Below are 21,951 nucleotides of genomic sequence, written 5' to 3'. Positions count from 1 at the left end.
GACATGCTAATGTGGAGCGATATTTATGCTAATGCAGCCTCACTGACCGTGTAGGGATAAGACGTTGATCTCTATTGACATCTCAATAATTCTCCCTCGCATTATATGACATATTTTGATGAAACAGGCCTGCGTACAATCAATCTTTTCCAGCGCTGGAGTAATGTGACACAATGTCAACAGCCGTAGGGAAGTATACAGTGCTTTAGTTCATCTTGGCATCGGTCCATATTTACTCCTAACTGACAGATTATACTACGTATCGAGCACTGAAGGAGCACCTGCTGTCTGGGCTAGTCGAAACAACTCACAACCTATGATACGGTCTCCAGTCTGTCTCAGGATAAGTACAGTTGTGGTTAACTTATATGTTCACATGGGGTTTTTAAGTTTCTTCTGCCAAAGTATTGCCACAGTGGAAACAAAGAAACTGGATTCATGACGAAAACGCAGATTTTATGCCCATGAAATGGTGGACCTTGAAGGTGTCCAGTAAATCCATCAACATCAGTGGAGACAGTGATGTTGTCAGATGATCGACTCGAAGCTATAAAAGTTGCAGAGATCTGAGACGATATTTATTCTGCCTGCTGCAACGCGAAAAGAACCCACATAATCCTCTGTTGAAACTTCTCCGAGCGCATCTAGGGGGGAGCGTTTCAAAAATATCTGCTCTACCCAGACAGCGAGACCACCCGATCCATGGCTCTGCATTTAATTGGACGGGGAAGGGGGGAAGAGGGGAGCCAGGGGACAAGGCGAGGGGCGGATGAGGTAGAATATATGATCTGAGCATCTTTCCCCTTTTTTTCGCTGCAAAACAAGACTGTTGGCTCAGTGCCTGCAGAGATGAGTGGAGCTCATATAAATTAGTGGACTTGAAAGACAATACGGGGAGCTTTAGCGTTGGGTAGCATTGACAGAGCTGCACTTTGGATTGCAAACTTTTTGATTTGATTGTGACAACATGTCTCGCAAACTTGGGAGGCTGAGACGCAAAAGTGGCCCCGTTGTGATGGCAACAATTGAGGGATTATATCTGATTCTGAATTGTGCTGCGAGGTATCCTCTGAGCATGTGCAGTTTCACTCAGCTAAATCCGGGACATCACTTTATAATAGTGGTCTCTAAGTCATAGTTACAACCTCGATAATAGCGAGGAACTTAGCAGCTGAAGGAGCATTAGAAATAGATGAACTCTGTGTAACTTCTCCAAAAGATCAATATCCATTCATCAGGTGCCTGTAGCTGTAAAGATGAAAGAAGGCATTAGAAGAAAAAAAATATTTTCTTTTACAGACAGTGTTACTTTAAATGCCCTCAGGCTTTTCCATGGAAATGGGAATAAGGCAACCTAAACCTGTCTGAAAGACAAACAAATCAAGTCAGACAGCTGTAGATGAAAAATGACAATCGCTGCTCACAGGTACACCGAGCGCATTAACAGAAACATGCAGGATTAATTCTGCAAGTGTGGTATGTTTATATGAGGAAGATAGCTATCTGAGCTGAGGCCCTGGTGCCACTTAATCATCGAGAAATGTTATTGTTATAAACGCTGAAAAACTATATGGAGTTCTGGTAATGATTATAGCGGCGAGAGATAAATGATAAGCAGTGAGATTGAATGTGTTTGTCTTGACTGGAGAACATGTGCGTGATTATGTGTTGGCGTGGTCCCTCACGGAAGAACAATTTAGTCGACACGGATGAGTTATCGACTCAAAACACAAACATAAAGACTCAGTCAGGAGATCGGGTCACATTTCTTAAATAATTTAATTGCAAAAAGGGTCTTTTAAAAATATTTCTACAAGAATGCATCATCATTTTTTTTTTTAGTAATTTGTTGTGTATGTCTGCACCATTAAATACATCTTAATGCTTTTCAAAGAGGAATTAACAATTGCATTTCTTATCGCTCCCCCTCCCGCTTCACTACACATGTACAGTACTCTCTGAAACATATCACTTCCTTGTTTGAAGAGGGGGTTTATAAAAGTGACCGAAAGACAGATGTGGGGTGAGCTTGTTAGAAGACAGAAGAAAAGACAGTACTGTATATATTTATTCAAAACAAACAACTGAAGAAAAGAAAGTTAGTGAGTGGTAAGGGGGTTTCGGGGAGGTTGGGTGTGTTTGTTTCATGATCTGTGGAGGATGTAAAATAGGGAAAGAAAGGTGGAAGGAATGTTGGGATAGTTTGAATCCTATTGGCACACACAGAAATAACCACATCTGACAAAGCTTAAATTCAGCTGATCAAAGTGTTGTCTGTATAAAATGGCAATCCTTTTTTATTTCACACACTCTCTCTGTCACACACACACACACACACACACACACACACACACACACACACACACACTAAAACATAACAGTCCATCTTAATTTCAGCAAACACGAAGCCAGAGGGATGAACAAAAAAAACACACAAGAGAGGGTGAGTGTCTTTCCTCTCTGTGAATGTTGAATATTAAACACTCCCGTGAATGTGCGAAAAACCCGCTTAAAGATGAATTGTTTGCAGTTGATGTGGTGGCAGTTTAATCATTTTAAGATGTGCAACAGTGCCAGTTGAGCTCATCACTCACGGCCCGCTGACTTTGGTGAACACAACTCCAGACCCCAGTGCACCATGTGCGCCTCATCAATAGTTCATGCAAGCTCCAAAGCGCTGCCATTTTTCACGAGTGGGCATGTCTGCCATCTGATTGTGTTTAGCCCACATATGCCCCCCTGTCTCCCGTCTTTGCTCATCAACTGTGTCTTTTTGGTGTCGCATGCGAGTATGCGACGGTGGGGTTTAGCTGATTGAATGACTGAGCTGGGTTTGGGACGAGGGGTTAATATTATGTATTCCTGGGAGACTTTGGGTAAAAGTGAGCGTCTGATTGCATCGATTCTCCGAACGAGACTTTGTCGCTGTTTTCCAATCAAAAATGCTGCGTCGCCTCGCAGAGAGACAACACAATTTTATGAAATGATAAAGAGCAAATCGTTTGCACATCTAACAGGCACTTTCAACACTGTCTCGTCGTGATAGCAAAATCATGCTGACGATACCGGCGCTTCTGATTCTCAGACACAGTATCAGAAATCGAAGTGATGCTTTGCGGAAGAAAATGTAAAGATATGAGACTTATTTCCTGTATAGTTTGAGTACATAACAGTTAAATTACCACTCGATTGTGTACTACAACTACTACAGGTTAGTAAGCCCTTTACAGAATGTACTAGCGGTAGTGAAAACGCGTCTGTGGAATAATAATGAACAATAAAAACAGGAAAGTTTTGCATAATATCCTCCACGACTTCTGAAGGGACTTACAGAGAGGCTGACACGAGTAATATGGCAAGACACACTGCATGGCCACTAACAGCACGCTATCATTACACAGCTAACTAATAATATTAACATATTGCATTGATCAGCTCAAACCCAAATAATATGGAGACTCTCTGGAAGCTCACACCAGTGATGCAGCCCCATCCCCTCATCCTCTACCTTCAAACACCCCTCTGTGAGAAGAGAAATAATACGGTCTCCGTGATGCAGCTGCTATCATTTAGGATGAGGGGGGCCTGCAGATTTTCACTGTCTGCGTGCCAGGGCTGTTGATCCTGCACTGTACTAATCATGCAGCAGCCTGAGCTGAGACAGGATGATTGCAGGCCAGACAGGAAATGAAGAGAGATAATGATAGGTCAGCCCGCCGTATGTCTGCCCTCGCTGCATGCTCGTATCCTCGCGATGCCAAACTGGCATTAATCGACCTGACAGATAGAGACCAATAGGTTTGTGTTCTGACAGCTCTGGATTCTGTGATGAGTTGCAAACTGCAGGCCTAGTGATGGAGCTCCACCGACGCAGTGGGCTGCATTATCTCCGGACCTTCCCCCTAATGACTCCTTAACAGTCCTTAATAAGATGGTGAAGGGGATCTCATCATGGGAGGTGACGGTGAGGAAGTAAAATCAAAACATAAGTAAACCGGTGAGATGTGATTTGAGTTGTTTGCAGGAGGTTTTGAGTTGAAAACAATGTGCCTGGAAGACGATTAGTAACAGCTCAACGCTTCACAAATGCTGGAGAATGAGAATGGATCGGGGAAGCTTAATATCCAGTTCAGGTTGCACAAACAAACTTGAACACACCTACACAGACACTCACACAACAATGGACGGAGAGCAAAAGGGCAACATGTAGTTTAACCATGGGTGTTGTTCATCTCTTCCTCTCTACCTCCCCACCTCCCCCCGCATCGCCCGTCTTCTTTCTTTCTGTTAATTTCACTCTGAATCAAACATTTCACAACAGCACTTCCATTTTGTCAAAACACCATTTTTTCTCGTTATTTATCGTATTTTTGTTACAAAACATGTACAGGCTGTTTAGAACAACAACAAAAATACAATATCCAATTTATATGCAATTTCATTTGTTTAATAATCATCAATTCATTTAGGTGAATCCTCTTGGAGTCTCTCTTCCTTCTGATTGTTCCAAGTCCACTGTCCCAAATGGCCTGAAGTCTGTCTGGGTGTTGGTGGGTGGGGGTGGGGGTACAAATAAATACATAGGGCAGGATGTCAAGAAATTAAAACAAGAATTTTGATTATTTCTAAATCCAGATAATAGTAAGTAGAAAGTAAGGTGTCCGTCATGGTTTCTCTCAGTCTCTGCATGATGCATATATATATATATAATTTTATATATATATGTATGTCCTAAGTTCATTTTTTTGGATTCAATAAAAAAGAATGTTTAACAGTTGTCCACAGAATATAGCGTAATTGTTTCAGATATATTTGCTCCTTGTCACGGTTCAGTTCATGCGTTAATTCTCCACGGTGGCAAATAGCGGAAGCTGTATTGTACAGTATACTTGTGTGCAACTTGACACACCCGCACATCCAAGCACACTTAATCACGCATACACGCACACATGCGCGCACACACACGTACAAAAAATGCACACAAAAAAGGCCAAGTGGTCTTTCTATAGTGTTGCCACAGTCCTCGTCTCCCCGTAATCACGTAAAGCGTCCAGTGGGGGTTTGACCGGCCATTTTGAAACCACAAATCTCCCAAAAAATGTGTAAGAAAGCCATGAAAAGAAAAAAAAAAAAAAACTAGTGTGGACAAACAAAAATAAAAGATTTGTATGTGTAAAAACACAGTTGATGAGCAGGTGATCCCGAGCTGTGGAACTATCCTGAGTCACTTCAGGTCAGAGTGAAGAGGTCGCTCAGCAGCCAAAACAAGTGTCCAAAAATGTGGCTGCTCTCCTTTGACCTTTTTGACCTCTGTCATCCTCTTGACCTTTGACCTAATATTTCCTCTTCCACCACCTCACCCTTCTCCAGCAAGTGCCCTTTTAGATAACACACCTTCAATATGAAGATGGAGAACGACACACACGTGCACAGTAAAACAACTTCTACCAGGGAAAGAACTGTCCTCTATCTCCTGTGGGTCCTCTGTTTTTTGTTTTTATGTGTGAACGTCGATTCACTTTTTTACACCAGGGTGTTCATTCTTTACTACGTCCATCGAAGCTGGGCTGAGAGGTCAAGGGGAAGGACTCTTGCACGAGGATCGGAGTGTGACGTTTCAGTCGCAGGGCTAAGGCCAACCTCACTAGAACACACATGCATGCAAACGTCAACCCACACCAGAGCTGGTGAGGCACGCATGGGGTATAAGGGGGTTAACTCGTCTTCCTCTTTCAAAAACACACTAATTCTGATCGGATGGAAAAAAGAAACAATGACGAATAACAACAAAAAAGCGGGAACAGGAAATGGAAGTGGTAGTGAAATAAAGAAAAAACAAAAAAAGTCAGAGGCACTGCAAGCCAGTTTCATAGCGTCTAATTGGCAGAGATGGGTCAGGCAGCTAGGGTTTTCCAATGGCTCTCTCTGGCACAGTTCCTCCCCCGTTTTCCTGTCCGGCTGTCCTTCGACTGTAACGGTCTGTGTGTCCTGTCGCTCACACCTGGACAGGAAGTGTTTGGTTCATCTGTAGTCTCATGTCCTGAATGCTACCAAGAATCTTCTTCTGATGGCCGGCCAACGTTACCCCTATCCGCAGCAAGTCCCTGTGGAGGGAGAAGAAAGGAGAAGGAAAATAAGAACAGGTGGCTCGGCCATAAAAAAATAAAAGTAGACAAACATCACATGTCCGAAGTTGAAGTGCAAATTTCACTTTTCAACCACGAATAAACACACTCTACCAGGTGGGAACAGAGCACCTTGGCAATCACCCATAAAATGGTTGTGTCAATGTCAATAAAATGGGGACACTCATCCAGCTATGGTTACTCCAACATGCTTCTGTAGCCTGGCAGGTGGGCAAGAGGAGGGAGTCAAAGGTCCATAATGTGATAGTTAATGATTAACGTGCAAACGTAGCTACTGTTCGGCAGCTGGCAGACTTCACAGAGTCCACACCACTTAGCTACAGAAGCAGGGAAGCAAAGGATCTTTTCTTTTTTTGAAGATACTATTCAAACTACTCAGTTAAAAGCCTGTCCTTCATGTTTAGAATGGCTGTGTGTCAATAAATAATTCCTCAGTGCTTAAAATATCCAAGAAAAACGCGTCGCACAAGACTGAAAAGTACAAATCAGTCTTTCAGCAGCTACAGTGTGATCAGAGTGAGTAAGCCCTGACCTCAGGTCGACGGTGCAGAGAGAAAAAATGAAAATGTTGACATACAGTTGACATTACTACACCCTTAAAAAGGCCTGGGAGAGCGCACCTGCTTCGGCCGCCATTAGTCAGACGGCATAATCTAATCATCGCGGCCATGTTGATTTAACACTGTACAATAATATCACGAGAAGCTCTCCTTTCCGCTCACTTGTTTGATTTCCCCAGTCGATAGCTGAGGAGAGAGCGGACGGCGTCTGGGGCAGCGATTAGCTAACTGCTGGGACTCTGCCACAGTCTGCGTCCTCTCCGCTCAGTCATACACACACACAGACGTGCACACAAATACTGGATAATCTAATACTACACGCAGACACCATACACTCTGCTTGTCTCAATGACTTTGTGGCCCCATCTATTGTAGTACGCCTCAACCTGCACATGAACAAACACACACACACACACACATACGATACGTGCATGTGCACACACAGAAATACCCACACTGCGAATCCATCCTCTCCAACTCCAAATAAGGGTGCATCACCGCAATTTCACACAAATAAATGGTGTTTTTCTGTTTTTTCATATTTCGCCATCCCCATCAGAGCAGCGATGGAGGATGAAATGATAATAAATGGGCACCATTAGAGGAATTACTGGCCATTAAGGGCAACAGAGAGCCACAGTACGCCACACCTGTCAGCCTGGCCAAATTGAAACAAATTACCCCCACCTCCATTGCCTATTATGCGGCTAATGAGGATAATTTATTTATCATTATAATCCTAATTCATTTATTTGATCATCACTGGGCTCCAATTTCCATGACTTACATTACATCATTTCCTGTTTGTAAACACGGCAGAAGGTGGGTGAGTCGTCAAGGTCAACTGCAGATCGTCGCTACGGAAGCAGCTACAAGTGCTCGCTGAAAAACTGTGCCGCACTGTGGAATTGTGCATCTGTTGTTTGTGAGTTGTTCGTCTGAAGCGGGTGATTGTTACTAGTCCCCCTCCTGGTTAAATGATCCTTCTCATTTTACAGCAAAACCATCCCGATTGGTCAATTACACAGCAAATTACAGATAAAGCACGGAAGATCTTTTTGCAGAATCTCTCTCTCATGTCTCTCGGGAAGTTGTGTTGCTAGTAAATCTCACATTTTCCTTTTTAACTGTATATCTTCAAGACATAATTTATCATCATTACAAATGCATTCAGAAATGTCAGAAATAAAGTACGATGTGTTTTTCTCATCCTTTACGTTTAGTCATTTGATGCTTTAGCCTCCTCAGAGCCCTTTTTCCACATCTTGTCATGTTGTATTTAGCCCTGAGACTATTTTTATTCCCTCAAGGTCAATCTGTATCACACTAATTTGACTATCAAACTCAGCCCAGTCAATCACTTCAGGCCTGATTAGCTGAATCCACTCCCTCTCCACTCACTCTGCTGTCATCTGGGCCACCAGGTCAAAGGAAGCAAATCCGGCGTTGACGAAGTTGTCACGGTAGCGGCTCATCTTGATGGCGTCCAGCCAGTCCCCCACAGTGGTGAAAGTGGTATAGTCTGGCACACAGCGGTCAAGCAAGGGCTGGGATACCCTACATCGGGGAGGGGGGGAGGAGAAAGAGAAACAGAGAGAGAGAGAGAGGGTTAAGGTCGTCACTGTACTGCCTCTACCGGCCAACCTCACCCCTAAACGCTGAGCGCCACCTCTCCATCTCTCCACCTCTCCTCCTCTCCTCTCTCTCCTCTCCTCTCCTCCACATGTAAGGAGTTGTGTGCAGGGCGTGTGGTGGTGGTGGTGGTGGGGCAGTTTTATGACTGTGGAGAGACTGGCTGGAGGCTTGGGTGGTTGGATGCTGGCGCTGCAGCTGGTGAGGCGAGATGGTGTGCGTTAACAGAGCAGATGTCGAATCTGGTCTTGACTGACGACTACCCACATTGTTATTTACAAGGAACTGGATAAGTTTCATGTGAAACGTAATCTTTTTCTTGTTTTTGTCAAGGCTGCGTTTATTTGGCAGCATCCACTAAGTAAGAATGTGGAATGCCGCCTTTAGGAGCTCTCACGAAACTGTGGAAGTATTTAGAAAAGCTCACTTCCTGTTTTTTCTTGATGAAACGAGATGTTGCTGAGTCACATGGGGACCGAAAAAGAGAAAACAATCCCACATGAAATCCGATCTGATCAGTTGCACTCTTTTGCATCTCCAAACCACCTACAACTGTGGTTTGAATCCGATCTGGTACGATTGGATTGCGTGCGGTTTGGCTGGACAGCTCAAATTTGGGCTGCCTCTATGAACATGGGCCTAACTATCAGGAAATAAGCCTTATCTGTCATAGTGCATTATTGTTGCAGGTGGACATGACAGTGGAGAAATATTTGGGGAATGTAAACACAGATGTTGCTCATACGTGTGCGGTTCCACGGTAAGACTGACTCATCAATATGCAGACTCTGGCAGTACATGGGAAGTGTGTTTGACTGTCCATCTGTGTGTACGATACTGCACTTACTCGTGTGATAGTTTCGACGTGTGTGTGTAATTCTAAAACTGTGTTTAAGTGTGTTTTGCATGTTTCTGCGCACCTGTTGACAGCCCAAAAGGCCCTTTCTAAAGAAGAAAGTTTATGCTGATCAATGCTGTAGATAGAGAGGCCACCTTGGGAGTTTTAATAAACCCGTGCTACAACTCAGAGCGAAGTGGAGCGGATGAACAAGAGAGGAGGTGGAGGTGGAGGTGGAGGTGGAGGGGGAGGCATGGAGCTGCGGGGAGGTGAAGGAGGAGAAACAGATGAGGGAGCAGGCAAGCTGAAAGAGCGCCACTGTCTGGGCTCCTCTCTGCTCTGTTGATCCCTGTCATCCTTTTTGATGGCATTAGATTCATTAACAATTAAAAGAGGAATGGGGAGAGAAAAGAGGGAGAAAGGAGAAAAAGCATGAAGGGGGGAGTTAATAACAGTGATACAGAGGCTCCATTGAGTGGTGTAGATGGAGTGATTTTTAATAAGGCCTGTGCTTCAGAGCCCGAGGCCTCGGGCCGTCGTTAACGCTAGACTCTGGCTTCTCTTAATGGAGTATTGTTAGTCTTCCTTCTCTTAAGTTGGCTTCAAAAGGGTCCAGGCCAATGCTGAACATATGTGAGCCACAAGCAAAAACACAGCAGGGAAGCGAAGTTATACTGAATGCTAGCCTGTACAAAAAATGCGGGCCGAGTCTAAAAGAACATTTTTAACCCTAACCCAAAGTCAGTGGTTGGGATCGCACCAGGCAAACCATAACTGTCGGCCAATGTCACACTTTCGGTTGTAGACTTTGTGGTGCGTTCAAGCGCGTCTCTTTAGCCGGGACACAGGCAACATGAGGCAATGCAACACTTGGCTCTCATCGCCGCTACTTCTGAGTATTTTTAAATAGTTTAGAGAGTGGATGTGATTCATTTTGCAAGTGTGATTTACAACAGAGACTCAACGGTAGAAAGATAAACACAGAAATGACTCACGTCATTAGTGCCCGAAGCCTAACGCCAACATAGCTCAATTACTCATTACACTACATGCAGCCATGTCAAGTACACCTAACACACACAACCGAAGGACTTTGATGCCAGACAGTGTTAGCTAACCTCCAGCCACCCTTCAATGCCGAACAGGACGACGGTATCATCTCTCACTTCTCCCTTGTTAGGTTTGTCGGCAGGAGGCCACCTCTCCGCTGGCCCGTTTAAAATCTCGTTAGTGGCTAATTAAAAGGCGCTCCCATCTCTTTTTTGCATCGCCTTAATCGAGCTAATTAACCGCAAGCTTAATCTTCTAAGAACGTCACTCCGGTGGCCAACCGAGACCCTGGTTTCCCCCATGAGCCCGAACCAGGATTGTCTACGGCCCTCCCTCAAGACAGAAAGACCCTGATGCAGGAACAGATAGGTAGGTCATCCTCCTCTCTATCGCTCCAAACTGCTGCCACCTTCTATCCTCCAAATTCTTTCCAAGAAACAGGTTGTGGAGAGAGGTAGTACAGCTAAATGTAGATGTGACATCATTGATTGAGCTCCCAGTAGGCGAGGGAGTCGCTTTAAGGGCTGTATTGAGCTATGGTAATTTGGATTTGCATAGTGGCCCAGGCTGCATTCGTGAGAACTACAGAGTTGCACGGGAAGAAATGTGCACTTCATGGGAAAAGATTGTTACTGCAGAGTCAGAGTGACTCACGTACGCTGTATCAAATCGGATAAGGAATATTTGTACAATGGAAATCATTATCACGGTTGCTCTGGCTCAGGTACAAATGCCAGATCTCTCACGGCTGAAATGGCAAGTGACTTCATCCAGTGAACTAATAACCTGTTGCTGTAATCAGTCACAAGAGTCTAGCAGGCTTCCTCCAACGTATGACTTGAGAAAACCACGAGTGATCAGCACTATCCCTAATGCTTTGACTATAATTTTTGACATTATTGCCCTTTGTGAAAATACCCATCATATCTGCCTAATAACCTCCAGGTAAACTGAGAGAAACGGCTTCCACATCTGCTTATAAGCTCGGCTTGACAGGGCTTTCATGCTGATTCTGAATTTAAGGTGACCAACACATTTTTACATCATAATACGACAGCTTACCCAGTGGACTGTGTGCTGTTGGTGACCACCTTGAGGCTGGCAGCGTTGCGGATAAGCTTATCCAGCGTGGCCACAATCTGGGTGAATTTGGGTCGCAGGTTCCTCTCTTTCACCCAGCAGTCCAACATGAGCTGGTGCAGTGCTGTGGGGCAGTCCATGGGTGGGGGCAGTCGATAGTCCTGCTCCACGGCATTTATCACCTGAGGAGGGGTGACAGAGAAATCACAATCACTCTCTAATCGCAGGGTATGGTGTGGAGGGAGGATGGACAACTCAAGGAGAGAGAGACGGGTCGATGGAAAGAGCGAGTGAGGGAGGATGGAAGAGGGTGAATGTGGGAAATGATGTGAGAGTCAGAGATAAACAGGAAAAAGGGCTTTAGGGAATCCATAGAAATAAGGGCCAGAGAAAGATTAGCTTTGAGTGGTAGTTGTGGGTGGGAAATGGCTTGTGGACAGCGAAGCAAAAGTGGTTGAAAACTATTACAATTTTAAACATCTACATTTATATCTCCGACTGCATAATGCTGCTGTTTAATGTTGGATATTTCAGCAAAATATCATCTTTAAAATCATCAATATATATATAGAATGATTTTATCTTATTATGGTAAAAGAAAATATGAGCTTACATCTTGATTGCTCATGTCCCAGTACGGCCGCTCGCCGTACGACATCACTTCCCACATGACGATGCCGTAGCTCCACACATCGCTGGCTGAGGTGAACTTCCTGTAGGCAATGGCCTCAGGAGCCGTCCAGCGAATGGGGATTTTTCCTCCCTGTGGATATGCGAATGAGTAGGTGAGCATGAAATACTGGAGGGATGGAGCACAAACACAGAATCACACACATACAAGAGGAAGAGAGAGGGTGAGAAAAACACCGGCTAAGGGAAACATTGATGCACAACACTTGGGTGCATGCTGCAGAACCCGAAAGCCACGTACACACACAAAAGGTTAGTAACACGGTCACGGTAAATGATATGTACGAACACATGAGGGTATAAGAACATTTAATGTGCTACAAGCTGTATTTTTCTACATCAATACATCACCGTCGTGGAATCTTTTTCATGTAACTATTATTCTGATTGAACTATAGGCGAGTGATCGGAGCAGACGCTGAAGTGTCTCTCAAATTAAAAAACACTTTACAATTAATACCATTTCCTCCTGTCAGCATGATTTCCCTCATCCTTCCTGACATTGCTCTAGGTGTCTTCACTAAGATATACATGTCGAAAGTGACTTTTCAATCAGCCTTAATCACTTCTTCTATCCCTTAGCTGGTATGCATCGAAAGACGACAACTCTTTTCCTGTTTTGACATGCCAACAGCCCAGAGGCACACACAATAAACTTCAGAATACAGGCCAGAGGAGGCTGTCTATCTTTATACCAGAGCTCTTGCTCATTTATGACAATTATATTCACTCTCAAAGGGCCGTATCTTATGCACCTTAAACTGCGATGCCAATTCTACGAGTTGGATCATGTGAAGGGACATGTCATTAATTAGTCGGCTAAAGATCTTGTAAAAAATTCTGTTCCAACCAACAAGCGGAAACATGCGGAGGTAAAAATAACCCAGTGATAAACATTGATTTAAATGCAAAATATTTGCCTTAGTCCATTCTTTCAACTGTTCTTATTTTTCCCACCTGCACCTGTCAAACACAGTGACAGGAAAAAACTACCAAAAATGTTCATGTCATATGGGAATAGGCCTGACACAGATCTATGTTCTGAATACACTAATACTTTTTCTAGCTAAAATTACCCGCAATAGTGATGTATTGATGTTGAAACATTACATGTAGCACCTTTAAACATTGATCTCAAACATGAGCACACTTAACACAAACACATTCACACATTGACATCCTGACTCACCAGGGAGCTGGTGTAGGTGGGGTCCGTGGGGTCGTCCTCGAGGAAACGAGAGAGGCCGAAATCGGACACCTTACACACCAGATTACTGTTGACCAATATGTTCCGGGCAGCCAAGTCTCTGTGCACGTAGTTCATGTCTGACAGGTACTTCATTCCTGCTGCGATTCCACGCAGCATGCCGACCAGCTGGATGACTGTGAACTGCCCGTCATTGAGCTGGAAAAGGAGGAGAAATAACGACAGAAAAAATGTTATTGTAGATCAAGGTTGCAGTATCAGAAGAATATGTCGTCTCCTTTTTAACTATCTTTATTTTTCCTATAACCTGCATCTTTCATCTTCTATCACTTTAAACTGTTACGTCCTGCTCTTTTCCATCCATCCCCCATTCCTCTCTTCTCTCTATCCCCTTGTATCACTCCCCTTTCTCTGGCAGACAATGTATAATGTGACTTTGAGGCAGTGATTCATTGGAGACTGAGCTCTTTGTAAATGCCACCAACTGCCTGAATGCAGCATTTGTCAGGTATCCATTGTGGGCTCTGCTGCAGAGCTTTAGAAGACATTATATGGCTCCAAAGAAAGTGAGATAACTAAAAGCAAGATCAAGCAGATTTGGCTAGGCTTTTGATTTGCTAATACATGTTTTGCAGGGAGTAGCTGATGTAAGAACTGTTCTTGTGTGTCCTCGTTTCCTCACCCTCAGGAAAGAGTCCAGCGCTCCGTTCTCCATGAACTCGGTCACAATCATCACCGGCCGGCTCTTGGTGACCACGCCTTCCAGACGGATAATGTTGGGGTGGTCGAACTGGCCCATGATGGAAGCCTCGGACAGGAAGTCTCGCCTCTGGCGGTCAGTGTAGCCCACCTTGAGAGTCTTGATGGCTACGATGATCTCCCGGCGCCCGGGCAGCTTGAGGCGACCACGGCACACCTCCCCAAACTCTCCTGCGAGAGCCCAGGTGAGACAGCCAGAGAAACAGCAAACAGGAGAGAGAGAGGGGAGAGAGGAATGACGGAAGAGTGGAGGAGAGTGGGGGAAAAGAAGGGAGAGGGGAACAGTTAACTGGTTAGAACCAAGGAGCCAGGGAAGGGTAGCAGGAGGGGTGGGACAGGGGGGACTGCAAGAGAAGCCAGGACTCCAGGCCAGTGTGAAGGGGTGGTGGTGATAGGGGGAGCATACAGTGACTTTATGCTGTTAAGCTACGGATTATAGGATACATCATGTCGAGTGTGAGGCATGATGATGAAATGTGAGAAGATGTAGAGTTGAAAAATTGCACAAAAAAAATGGGTAAAGTATGGCGACAGGGTGAGAGGAGTTCAGGGGGATAGAGGAGGAAGGGAGTGAGGATCAGGGGGGTTGGTGCTAAGCTTCGGAGTGGCTGGCGAAGCGGGCGCAGGAAGAGGAGACAGGTGGAGACAGAAGCTTGGGGGTTCTCGGGGTTGTGGACGCTTTACGTTTAGAGTCTACACCAAGCGTGTGCAAGAATGCAAGACAAATTAGGCGATGAGAGCGATGTGTGTCAACACGGGTGCACAAGTGATTAAGTGGCGGGGAGTCAGGGGAGAGAGGGCGGGGGATGGAGGAATGGAGGGATGGATTGAGGAAGGGGGTAGAGGAGGGGAGGGGGACAGGGGAGACAGGGGTTGAGGGTTCGTCACTTTGAGGCGAATGCTGGGAAGCGACGGGTTTCAAGTAGTAGCCTCAGCAGTAGAAGAGCTGTTGTTGTAGTAGTAGTAGCAGTAGTAATGGTAGTAGCAGAAGCAGTAGTAGGAACTCCCATCTCTGCCATCACAACGTCCTCCATTTTGGCTCAGATACAATGCTAAGAAAATCAACCTCACTTGGCACAGTCCTGCAGCTTTTGAGCAAAGATATTACTATCAAATATATCAAATACATAAAATATTTTGCTATCTACAACATCAAATGTTGGGGAGGGTTTCTAAAGGAGGGGGCACATACTTGAAGTGCTACGAACATGGGTCAAATATAGTGATCCAGCAGAAGCCCTCTTTAGTAAAGAGGTTCTCAGGACAAGTGGGCAGGGTCAGAGACGGCCAATCCTGGACTAGAAACTTTTAATATTTTACGCCCCATCCAGACGGGATTAATATTTCAGTGGGGTGCAGGAGACCAGTATTAGCCTGCTCCTTAGTGACAGAAATTGCTCTGAAGAACACAACACATTCCCCGGGCTATAAGATAGCCATAACTAAAATATCCACATGGGCTTTCAATAACAACAGTATATCAGAAACCAAATAATGGGGTTGTGTGAAATTATATCACCCCACAGAACTCAAATGCAAATGACTGCTGAGATTTCAAATTGGGATTGGAAATATAAAATGGGGAACTTCATGAGCTACTACATCTTAAAACACAAGTCTATCTGCATTGGAAAAAAAAAAAAAGGAAGGCCATCAACCGTGCCAAAAAACAATAGTGCTGTAATTCATACTGGGAGAGATAAGACAAAAACCACTAACACATGCACTCGCACAGGATTAAAATGTCCCCTAGAGAAATAAACTATGTCTGTATGGGGCTGGCATTGTCCAAATGCTGCTTCCATTAGATCCAAGGAGATTTTAAATCAATTAGAAATTACTGCTGTTTCATATTTATTTAAACTAAATACATGTCTTTACACCAATTGTCTCTTGTTCCAGGATTGGGCTCTGTTTTTAAGACAAATGATAATCCACCATACAAAAATTGTATACAGCTACTCTAAATGCACATGGCGTGGTAAACAATGTAAGGTGCTAGGACTGTGAATCACGCTAACCTAAAGAGGACATACTGTATCTAGTAATGCTTATAAACACAGGAGAGTGGTGGAGACATATCTAACAATGTGGAAAGGGGTTTCTAAGAGGTGACGAGTGTGGGAGAGGAGGGGAGCAAGGAGAGGGCCAGTGATGAATTGAGTGAAAGTACCGCTTGGTGTGAAGTCCTCTAACGGTATGGCCTGGAGGTGACTAGCAGTCTTCCCCCTGTAGCTCAGGAGCTTTGGTGGGTTACCTGCGCCAATGACCTCCTCGATCTTCACGCAGGAGACGTCGATCTCCTTGGCGAATTCGCGCACCGCCTCATTGGGGTCCTCGTAGGTGAAGGGGTCAATGTAGACCTTCATTCCCGGCGTTACTATTGGGGATTCAGTGGCAAGAACAGGAAAGTGAATTTATGCCGTAAAACAAAACTTCAGTTTTTGCTATATGAAGTTCTGAAAACACAAGTATAGATCAAAGCGAGAGCCTTTCTAATGATTTATTTTTGCACTAGACGGTCAAGCCAGTTCATGTTGTTTGAGCTAGTGGTTGATGATGCTCAGTCATTGCTTGGTTGGTATACAGGGACACTGCTGTTAGAATGAGAATAATGCAATAAGGAGGCGCATCTCAGCAAAGAGACTTACTGTACTGCTGCAGTTTCTCTGTGTACTCCGACTCTGAACCATTTCTCTGCTTTCTGTAGAGAAAGATGAAAAGACAAACTGAGTCACGTGGACACCACACAGCATGGTGCAAATACTGGGAAGGAACAAAGGCATGAGGGGAAAACAGATCCTTAATAATGTCTGAAGAGATGCAGCCACACTACAGTGTGTCTTGGTGAAGATGTGTTGGTTTTTTTTGCATCGGAGGCGAGGGATACGCTGTAGATAAAGATTGGATCAATGTCTGGTGGTGAAATGATTCATCCTGGGGACTGTAACGGGAGACTAAACAAAAGGATATCATACCATTGTTTGAAAAAGCAAGTGAGAGCCATTCACTCTTGGTGCCACCAAAATGAGCAGTTGAGACAAAAGCAGACTCAAACAGCAAGCTCAGCTATCTCGCCTTCCTTGCCCTACAGACATCACACTGTTCATTTCAATTCAGTCTGCCTCTTATTTCCCTCTTATGGACTCTCTGTTTTTCAGCCATTTCTCCTCTGTCTTTTTTCTCTTTTACCCATGTGTCTCTGTTTCTGTATTTTCATCTTCCTGCATGTGTCCCTTCTGCACCGGAGGGGGGGCACAAAGACGATGACAGAGCGAGGGGGCTGGGTTGTTGAAATTACATGTTAATGTGCTTCCTTTGTTGTCTAACCAGTAACCAGGGCAATAATACCCGATGGTGATTTGCATCTTATTTCAAATTCTAATTCGGTTCCGAAATATGCCGAAGCTCAGTGTTTTGTATTATTACTATTTTTTTCTTCTTCTTCTTCTGTGGCAGTCTGAGCAGCGACTAAGCCAAGACCCTAAGAGAGACACAATGTAGCGGTGTGAAAATAGAAGAGAACGAAGAGGCAGGCGGGAGAAGGAGAGGAGGGGGAGCCAGGGAGATTATTATTCAGTCTAGCGTGACCGATGCCCACGCTTGTCAGCCACTGCCTGAACTAGCTTGTGGAGGGAGCCCAGTGGGCGCCAGTCAGCGGTGGGTGCCAACCTTTCACACACATATATACACACACGTACTGCATTTGCTGCTTGACAAATGAGTGGTATAAGGATAAATGAGCGTGGTTAGACCCAGCTGATGCAGTGTCAGACTTTTTGAAAGGTCTGAGCAGCAGCTCGCATCCTCCCAGTCAATTGGACCCAGCAGACAGGGGCGCATCTGGGTTCTTTGTGGTCGGGCAACCGCACAGTTGATTCTGAGTGCTGGGCCATGAGGGCAGGCCTATCAGGCCCAGCAGCTGCTCCACCACGCTGTGTCCAGCGAGCAAAGTAGCATTTTGGCCAAAGCTGTTTACTACTCACAGATTCAGAAGGCTAATCTGGCATTCAGTGGCCTCACAGGTGGCAGAGCAATCCGCTGGGACTGTTGTGGTTTGGAGGACATGCAAACAAAGTTGACATTTGAAGCTATCTCAGTTTCTTTTCATCTTGAAGGAAAAACTACTTTCCACAAATGTTTCTTTAAGTCCTCATAGACTAGGCCAGACAAAAGTACATTTGTCGGTGCAGAAGTGTTTCGCCACACTGTCATTAACCGTTGCTACCTAAGTTGCTCGTGCTCATCTTTCATGCGCTCTGACTTTTTGAGAGCATGGTTAAGGAGTTTTATTCTGACCTGAGGCAGACAATAGCGATGACCACAACTGCAATGATGAAGACCAAGGCGGTGGTGGCTGATCCCACGATGAGTGGCAGCTTCTCTTGCCATGACTTTGGAGGGTCAGCTTTAGGGGCAGAGAAGAGAAAGTGGTTACTTGGAGAACTTGTCACAAACATACACCCACACTAGCTGCAATCCATTTGTGTAGCTGAAGGCTGTTCTGCCTAACATCTGTAAAGCATGCCCTTGTGTTCTTCAGGCAGTATCAAGCCAAGAAAGAAATGTGCAACCAATAAATGCTTTTATGAAAACTATGTAGACTATTCAGTTATTTGACTTTGGCTTCTTAATTTGTACAGTGTGGACTAAGAGCGAAGGTGATACCTTGACTGATGGCAAAGAAGTGGTAGATTGTCACCATATCATAAGTCAATTTCTCTACAAGGATTTCACATGAAAAAAAGGCCTTGCAGCTTCCGGCTCTTTAAGCTTTTGAGCCTCCATTATGCTCAGAAGCTTATGCACAGCACTATTATAGAGGTACTGCTGCTAAGCCACAAATATCTCAATATATCCCTTGGTAATGAAGTAGGTACAAGGGTAACGTACTTTGCAGGTTGGTGCTGAAGTCGGCCGGGCTGCTGTAACGGCCGTAACCGGCCACAGTTCGGGCACGGACCTGCACCACATAGGGCGTACCAGCCCTGAGGCCTTCAATGCGGGCATTGCTCCGTTGGGCAGTCATGGTATGGGCGATGGCCTCACCCTGATCCTGCAGAGACAAAGACAGTCAGTGATGAAAACAATACCATTCATCACCCCCCTCTGATGCTCTAAACTCCCTGACATGCCTGACCAATCTATCCATACAGACGGCTGAGAAAAATATGGAGACAAGAGCAAGAGAGAGAAATGAAGAGAGACAGATTGAAGCCGGTGTGTTAATCCGACCGGCGAACGACAAGACAACAAACAGAGCTGCTACACACTGAATCCCTTTGTTCTCTCCCAGAGGCAAATCACAGCCCTCTGGGCCCCTGGAAAAAACAGAAACTTTCTAATGCATAGATTGAGACAGGATGGGGGTATGAGGGAGGGCAAGAAGGAGAGATGGAATTAGGGGTACAGAAAAGGGCAGAGCATAATAGAAATATGGGAAGGGATTGAGAGGAGAGAAAGAAAAAGGAAGATGGGATAGAGGAATGTAAAGAGGGGAATAAGTAGGGGAGGATGATCACACAAGCTAATATTGGAAATGGTGACTTGCCTCACTGCAACCATGTGTTTATCAGCAGAGGCATTGTTTTGCACATTTACAGAAACACAGATGAAACAGAGACCATGCAAGTCAATGAAATTGGATTGAATTAGAGGCGTTGACTTACATTGCTGCTTACCTTCTCATGGTACTTAATCTCATAATCCAGAATGATTCCGTTGGGTTTCTCTGGAGGCAGCCAGGACAGGCTCATGGTGCTCGCCGAGGCCGCCATCAGGTGAACTGTGGGCACTGCAGACGGAGCTGCACAGGGCAAAACAAATAAAGGAAAATCCGCTTTATTTATCGTTTTTCTGTTTTATGTCTTTTCAAGCTCTATGCCCTTTGTGCGTCCACAGAAGCCCAAACACAAAGTCTTAGGCTGCGGGCTTTGTGCAAAGCTTTGGCTAATAGTTAGTATGCAGAACCATTCCCCACTAATGCTCAAATTCTCCCACCCAGAGTCCTCGGGGAGCGAGAGGGGATGTCTAATTCTCCTGTGACAAGAGAATCACATTGCAAAACTGATGGATAAGTCTCTGGTACATGTAGTTCCCCCACCATACACCAACTGTTGGCAAGCTTAGAAACAAGCGCACACATACAGATGTCGACTTGTCACACTTTTAACCGCTTGCTGAACTATTGATGCCCTTTTGCTCCAAACTTTAGAGGAAGCCATGTTTTTTCTCTGTTTGTAGCCTCCTTTTGTAAGAAATCATAAGCATTATTCACAGCGCGTACATGTTCTGTTACCACACCAGCAAATGCGTGCACCCTTTATAGACTACACCATTTACATAATGGGCACACAATTACACAAATAGACATGCGTGCATTACTCCTCACTCTCACATAAGAGTTTAAAACACACTTGCACTCCACCCACCTGAGCTTTTCATGCTTTGTTCACATATGTCTATTAATGGCCAAGTGTGTGTCTGCCTCCCTGTCTCTCTTTCCTCTTTTCTAAGTTCAGGCTTGTTCTGCACCTCTGACTCACTCACTCCTCCCAGTCTACTCCATTACTTTTGTTTCATAACTTCAACTGTCTCTCTCCAGTGATACCTTCTCTTCATAAAGTTCCTCCCACAATCACCTCCGTTCATTTCCCCTGTCCTCTTCAGCTCTTCACTTTCCATCTTCACTTTTCATCACTGTATACCTCCATCTCTGCTCTGTCTCGGTGCTCTTTCTTCCTCCCTTCCTTTAAGCTTTTTAATCCCCAGTTTTTAGTTCTTTGAAGGGGGAGGTCCTTGCATTTCCTTTCTCCCTCTGCTGCCTGTGTTTCGGGCCAGACATCCTTCTGTTTCTCTCTCTCTTCAAACCTGCCTTATTCCCTCCCATGGCAGCCCCATCCGCCCAGTCCCTCCACATCTCTCTTTCTCCCCCAGAAGACAATGCTTCCTAGACAGATCCCCTGGTTACTCCAGCCAGGGGATTAGGGGCCCTCCTCTGGGAGAAGACGTTGCAGTAACCATGGAGGTGGCCTCCAGGGCTTATCACCGCCCTAGTATTTATTTTGCTTCTTAAAAGGTGAATGCACATGCAGGGATGGTCTTGGGACTACACCAGGGGATAATCTGATCACAGTTGATGCTCTGTTGCCCCCTCCTTTCCTTTCACCTCTCTTTATCTGCCCAACTGAGCTCAAGCACCCAAGGATGGACAGTGGTCGCTGTCAGCCCATTGCTGGACCCCTCATAAAACAATAAGGCCCTCACTCGGGGACCTTTGGGTCCTCAATCCACAAACAGGAGGCATTCCTTAAACTTTTAGAAGCAGGAAGACTAGGTTAGAGGTGAGGAGGACAAGGCCATGGAGAGACGACAGAGATGGTTTTGAAAGGAGCGGGGGATAATCCTTGGTGTTGTCACAGCCTGCAGAAGTTTAACATAGCGACTAAACACATCCAAGGCACAACTTATGAGGCCCAGGAGATCCTCAACAAAGAGACCGACTTAAGAACAGAAGTTTAGAGTAAGCTCAATGGCACTGAAATGTACTGAGTTCATTTAAGGTAACCTGAACCAACTAAACTAAACTAAAACTTATCTACTGTATCCGTCTACCCACTGACCAACTTGTGCACTTCTCCTATTATTTTAATTCAAAATCATAAACCCTGACATTTCATTCACACGCACATCTGGTTATAAGGACCACATGCAGCTTTTAATTACTACCCTTAGTTATTCTTTATCAGCTGGGATTGAGTCTTCTGAACCAATAAAATTTCATTTCAGCACTGATTGCTATATTGGCCTAGTTACTGTTGTTGCTGTGGGCTGGAGGAGCGGTGGGTTGGAAGCAGTGGGCAGCTAGAATACTGAGGGTTCAACACTTTGAATACACACTGCCTCGCTATTGCTATTTGCAGCAGTGTTAGTACAGAGCAGGGTGTGGGCGTGTGAAAAAGGTCCTTTTCTAAGCTCATTCAGAAGAAT

At 45.0% G+C, this 21,951-nt stretch overlaps 1 protein-coding gene across 12 annotated transcripts in view; it reads right to left on the bottom strand.

The window, feature by feature from the left end:
- Positions 1-1,760: 1,760 nt before the first annotated feature.
- ephb3b (eph receptor B3b) overlaps positions 1,761-21,951 on the bottom strand; it is a 60,994-nt gene continuing 40,803 nt past the window's right edge. Inside the window, exons 6-16 of one of the 12 annotated variants that reach the window (XM_084354738.1) lie at positions 19,632-19,768; positions 18,856-19,018; positions 18,262-18,370; positions 16,614-16,666; positions 16,136-16,354; positions 13,886-14,133; positions 13,186-13,401; positions 11,920-12,105; positions 11,289-11,488; positions 8,108-8,263; positions 1,761-6,104 (exon numbers count right to left, since the gene is read on the bottom strand). In XM_084354738.1, the coding sequence (XP_084210864.1) occupies positions 5,996-6,104; positions 8,108-8,263; positions 11,289-11,488; positions 11,920-12,105; positions 13,186-13,401; positions 13,886-14,133; positions 16,136-16,354; positions 16,614-16,666; positions 18,262-18,370; positions 18,856-19,018; positions 19,632-19,768 (1,796 nt within the window). In that variant the 3' untranslated portion in view covers positions 1,761-5,995. The remainder of the gene's footprint in view (positions 6,105-8,107; positions 8,264-11,288; positions 11,489-11,919; positions 12,106-13,185; positions 13,402-13,885; positions 14,134-16,135; positions 16,355-16,613; positions 16,667-18,261; positions 18,371-18,855; positions 19,019-19,631; positions 19,769-21,951) is intronic. The other 11 variants (XM_084354744.1, XM_084354748.1, XM_084354749.1 and 8 more) reach the window with 11 other exon arrangements.

The sequence above is a fragment of the Pagrus pagrus genome (genome assembly GCF_965226575.1).
Source record: "Pagrus pagrus genome assembly, chromosome: 6".
Taxonomy (NCBI): Eukaryota; Metazoa; Chordata; class Actinopteri; order Spariformes; family Sparidae; genus Pagrus; species Pagrus pagrus.
Note: the sequence above shows the minus strand (reverse complement) of the source record. Positions and strands in the feature narration are given on the sequence as shown.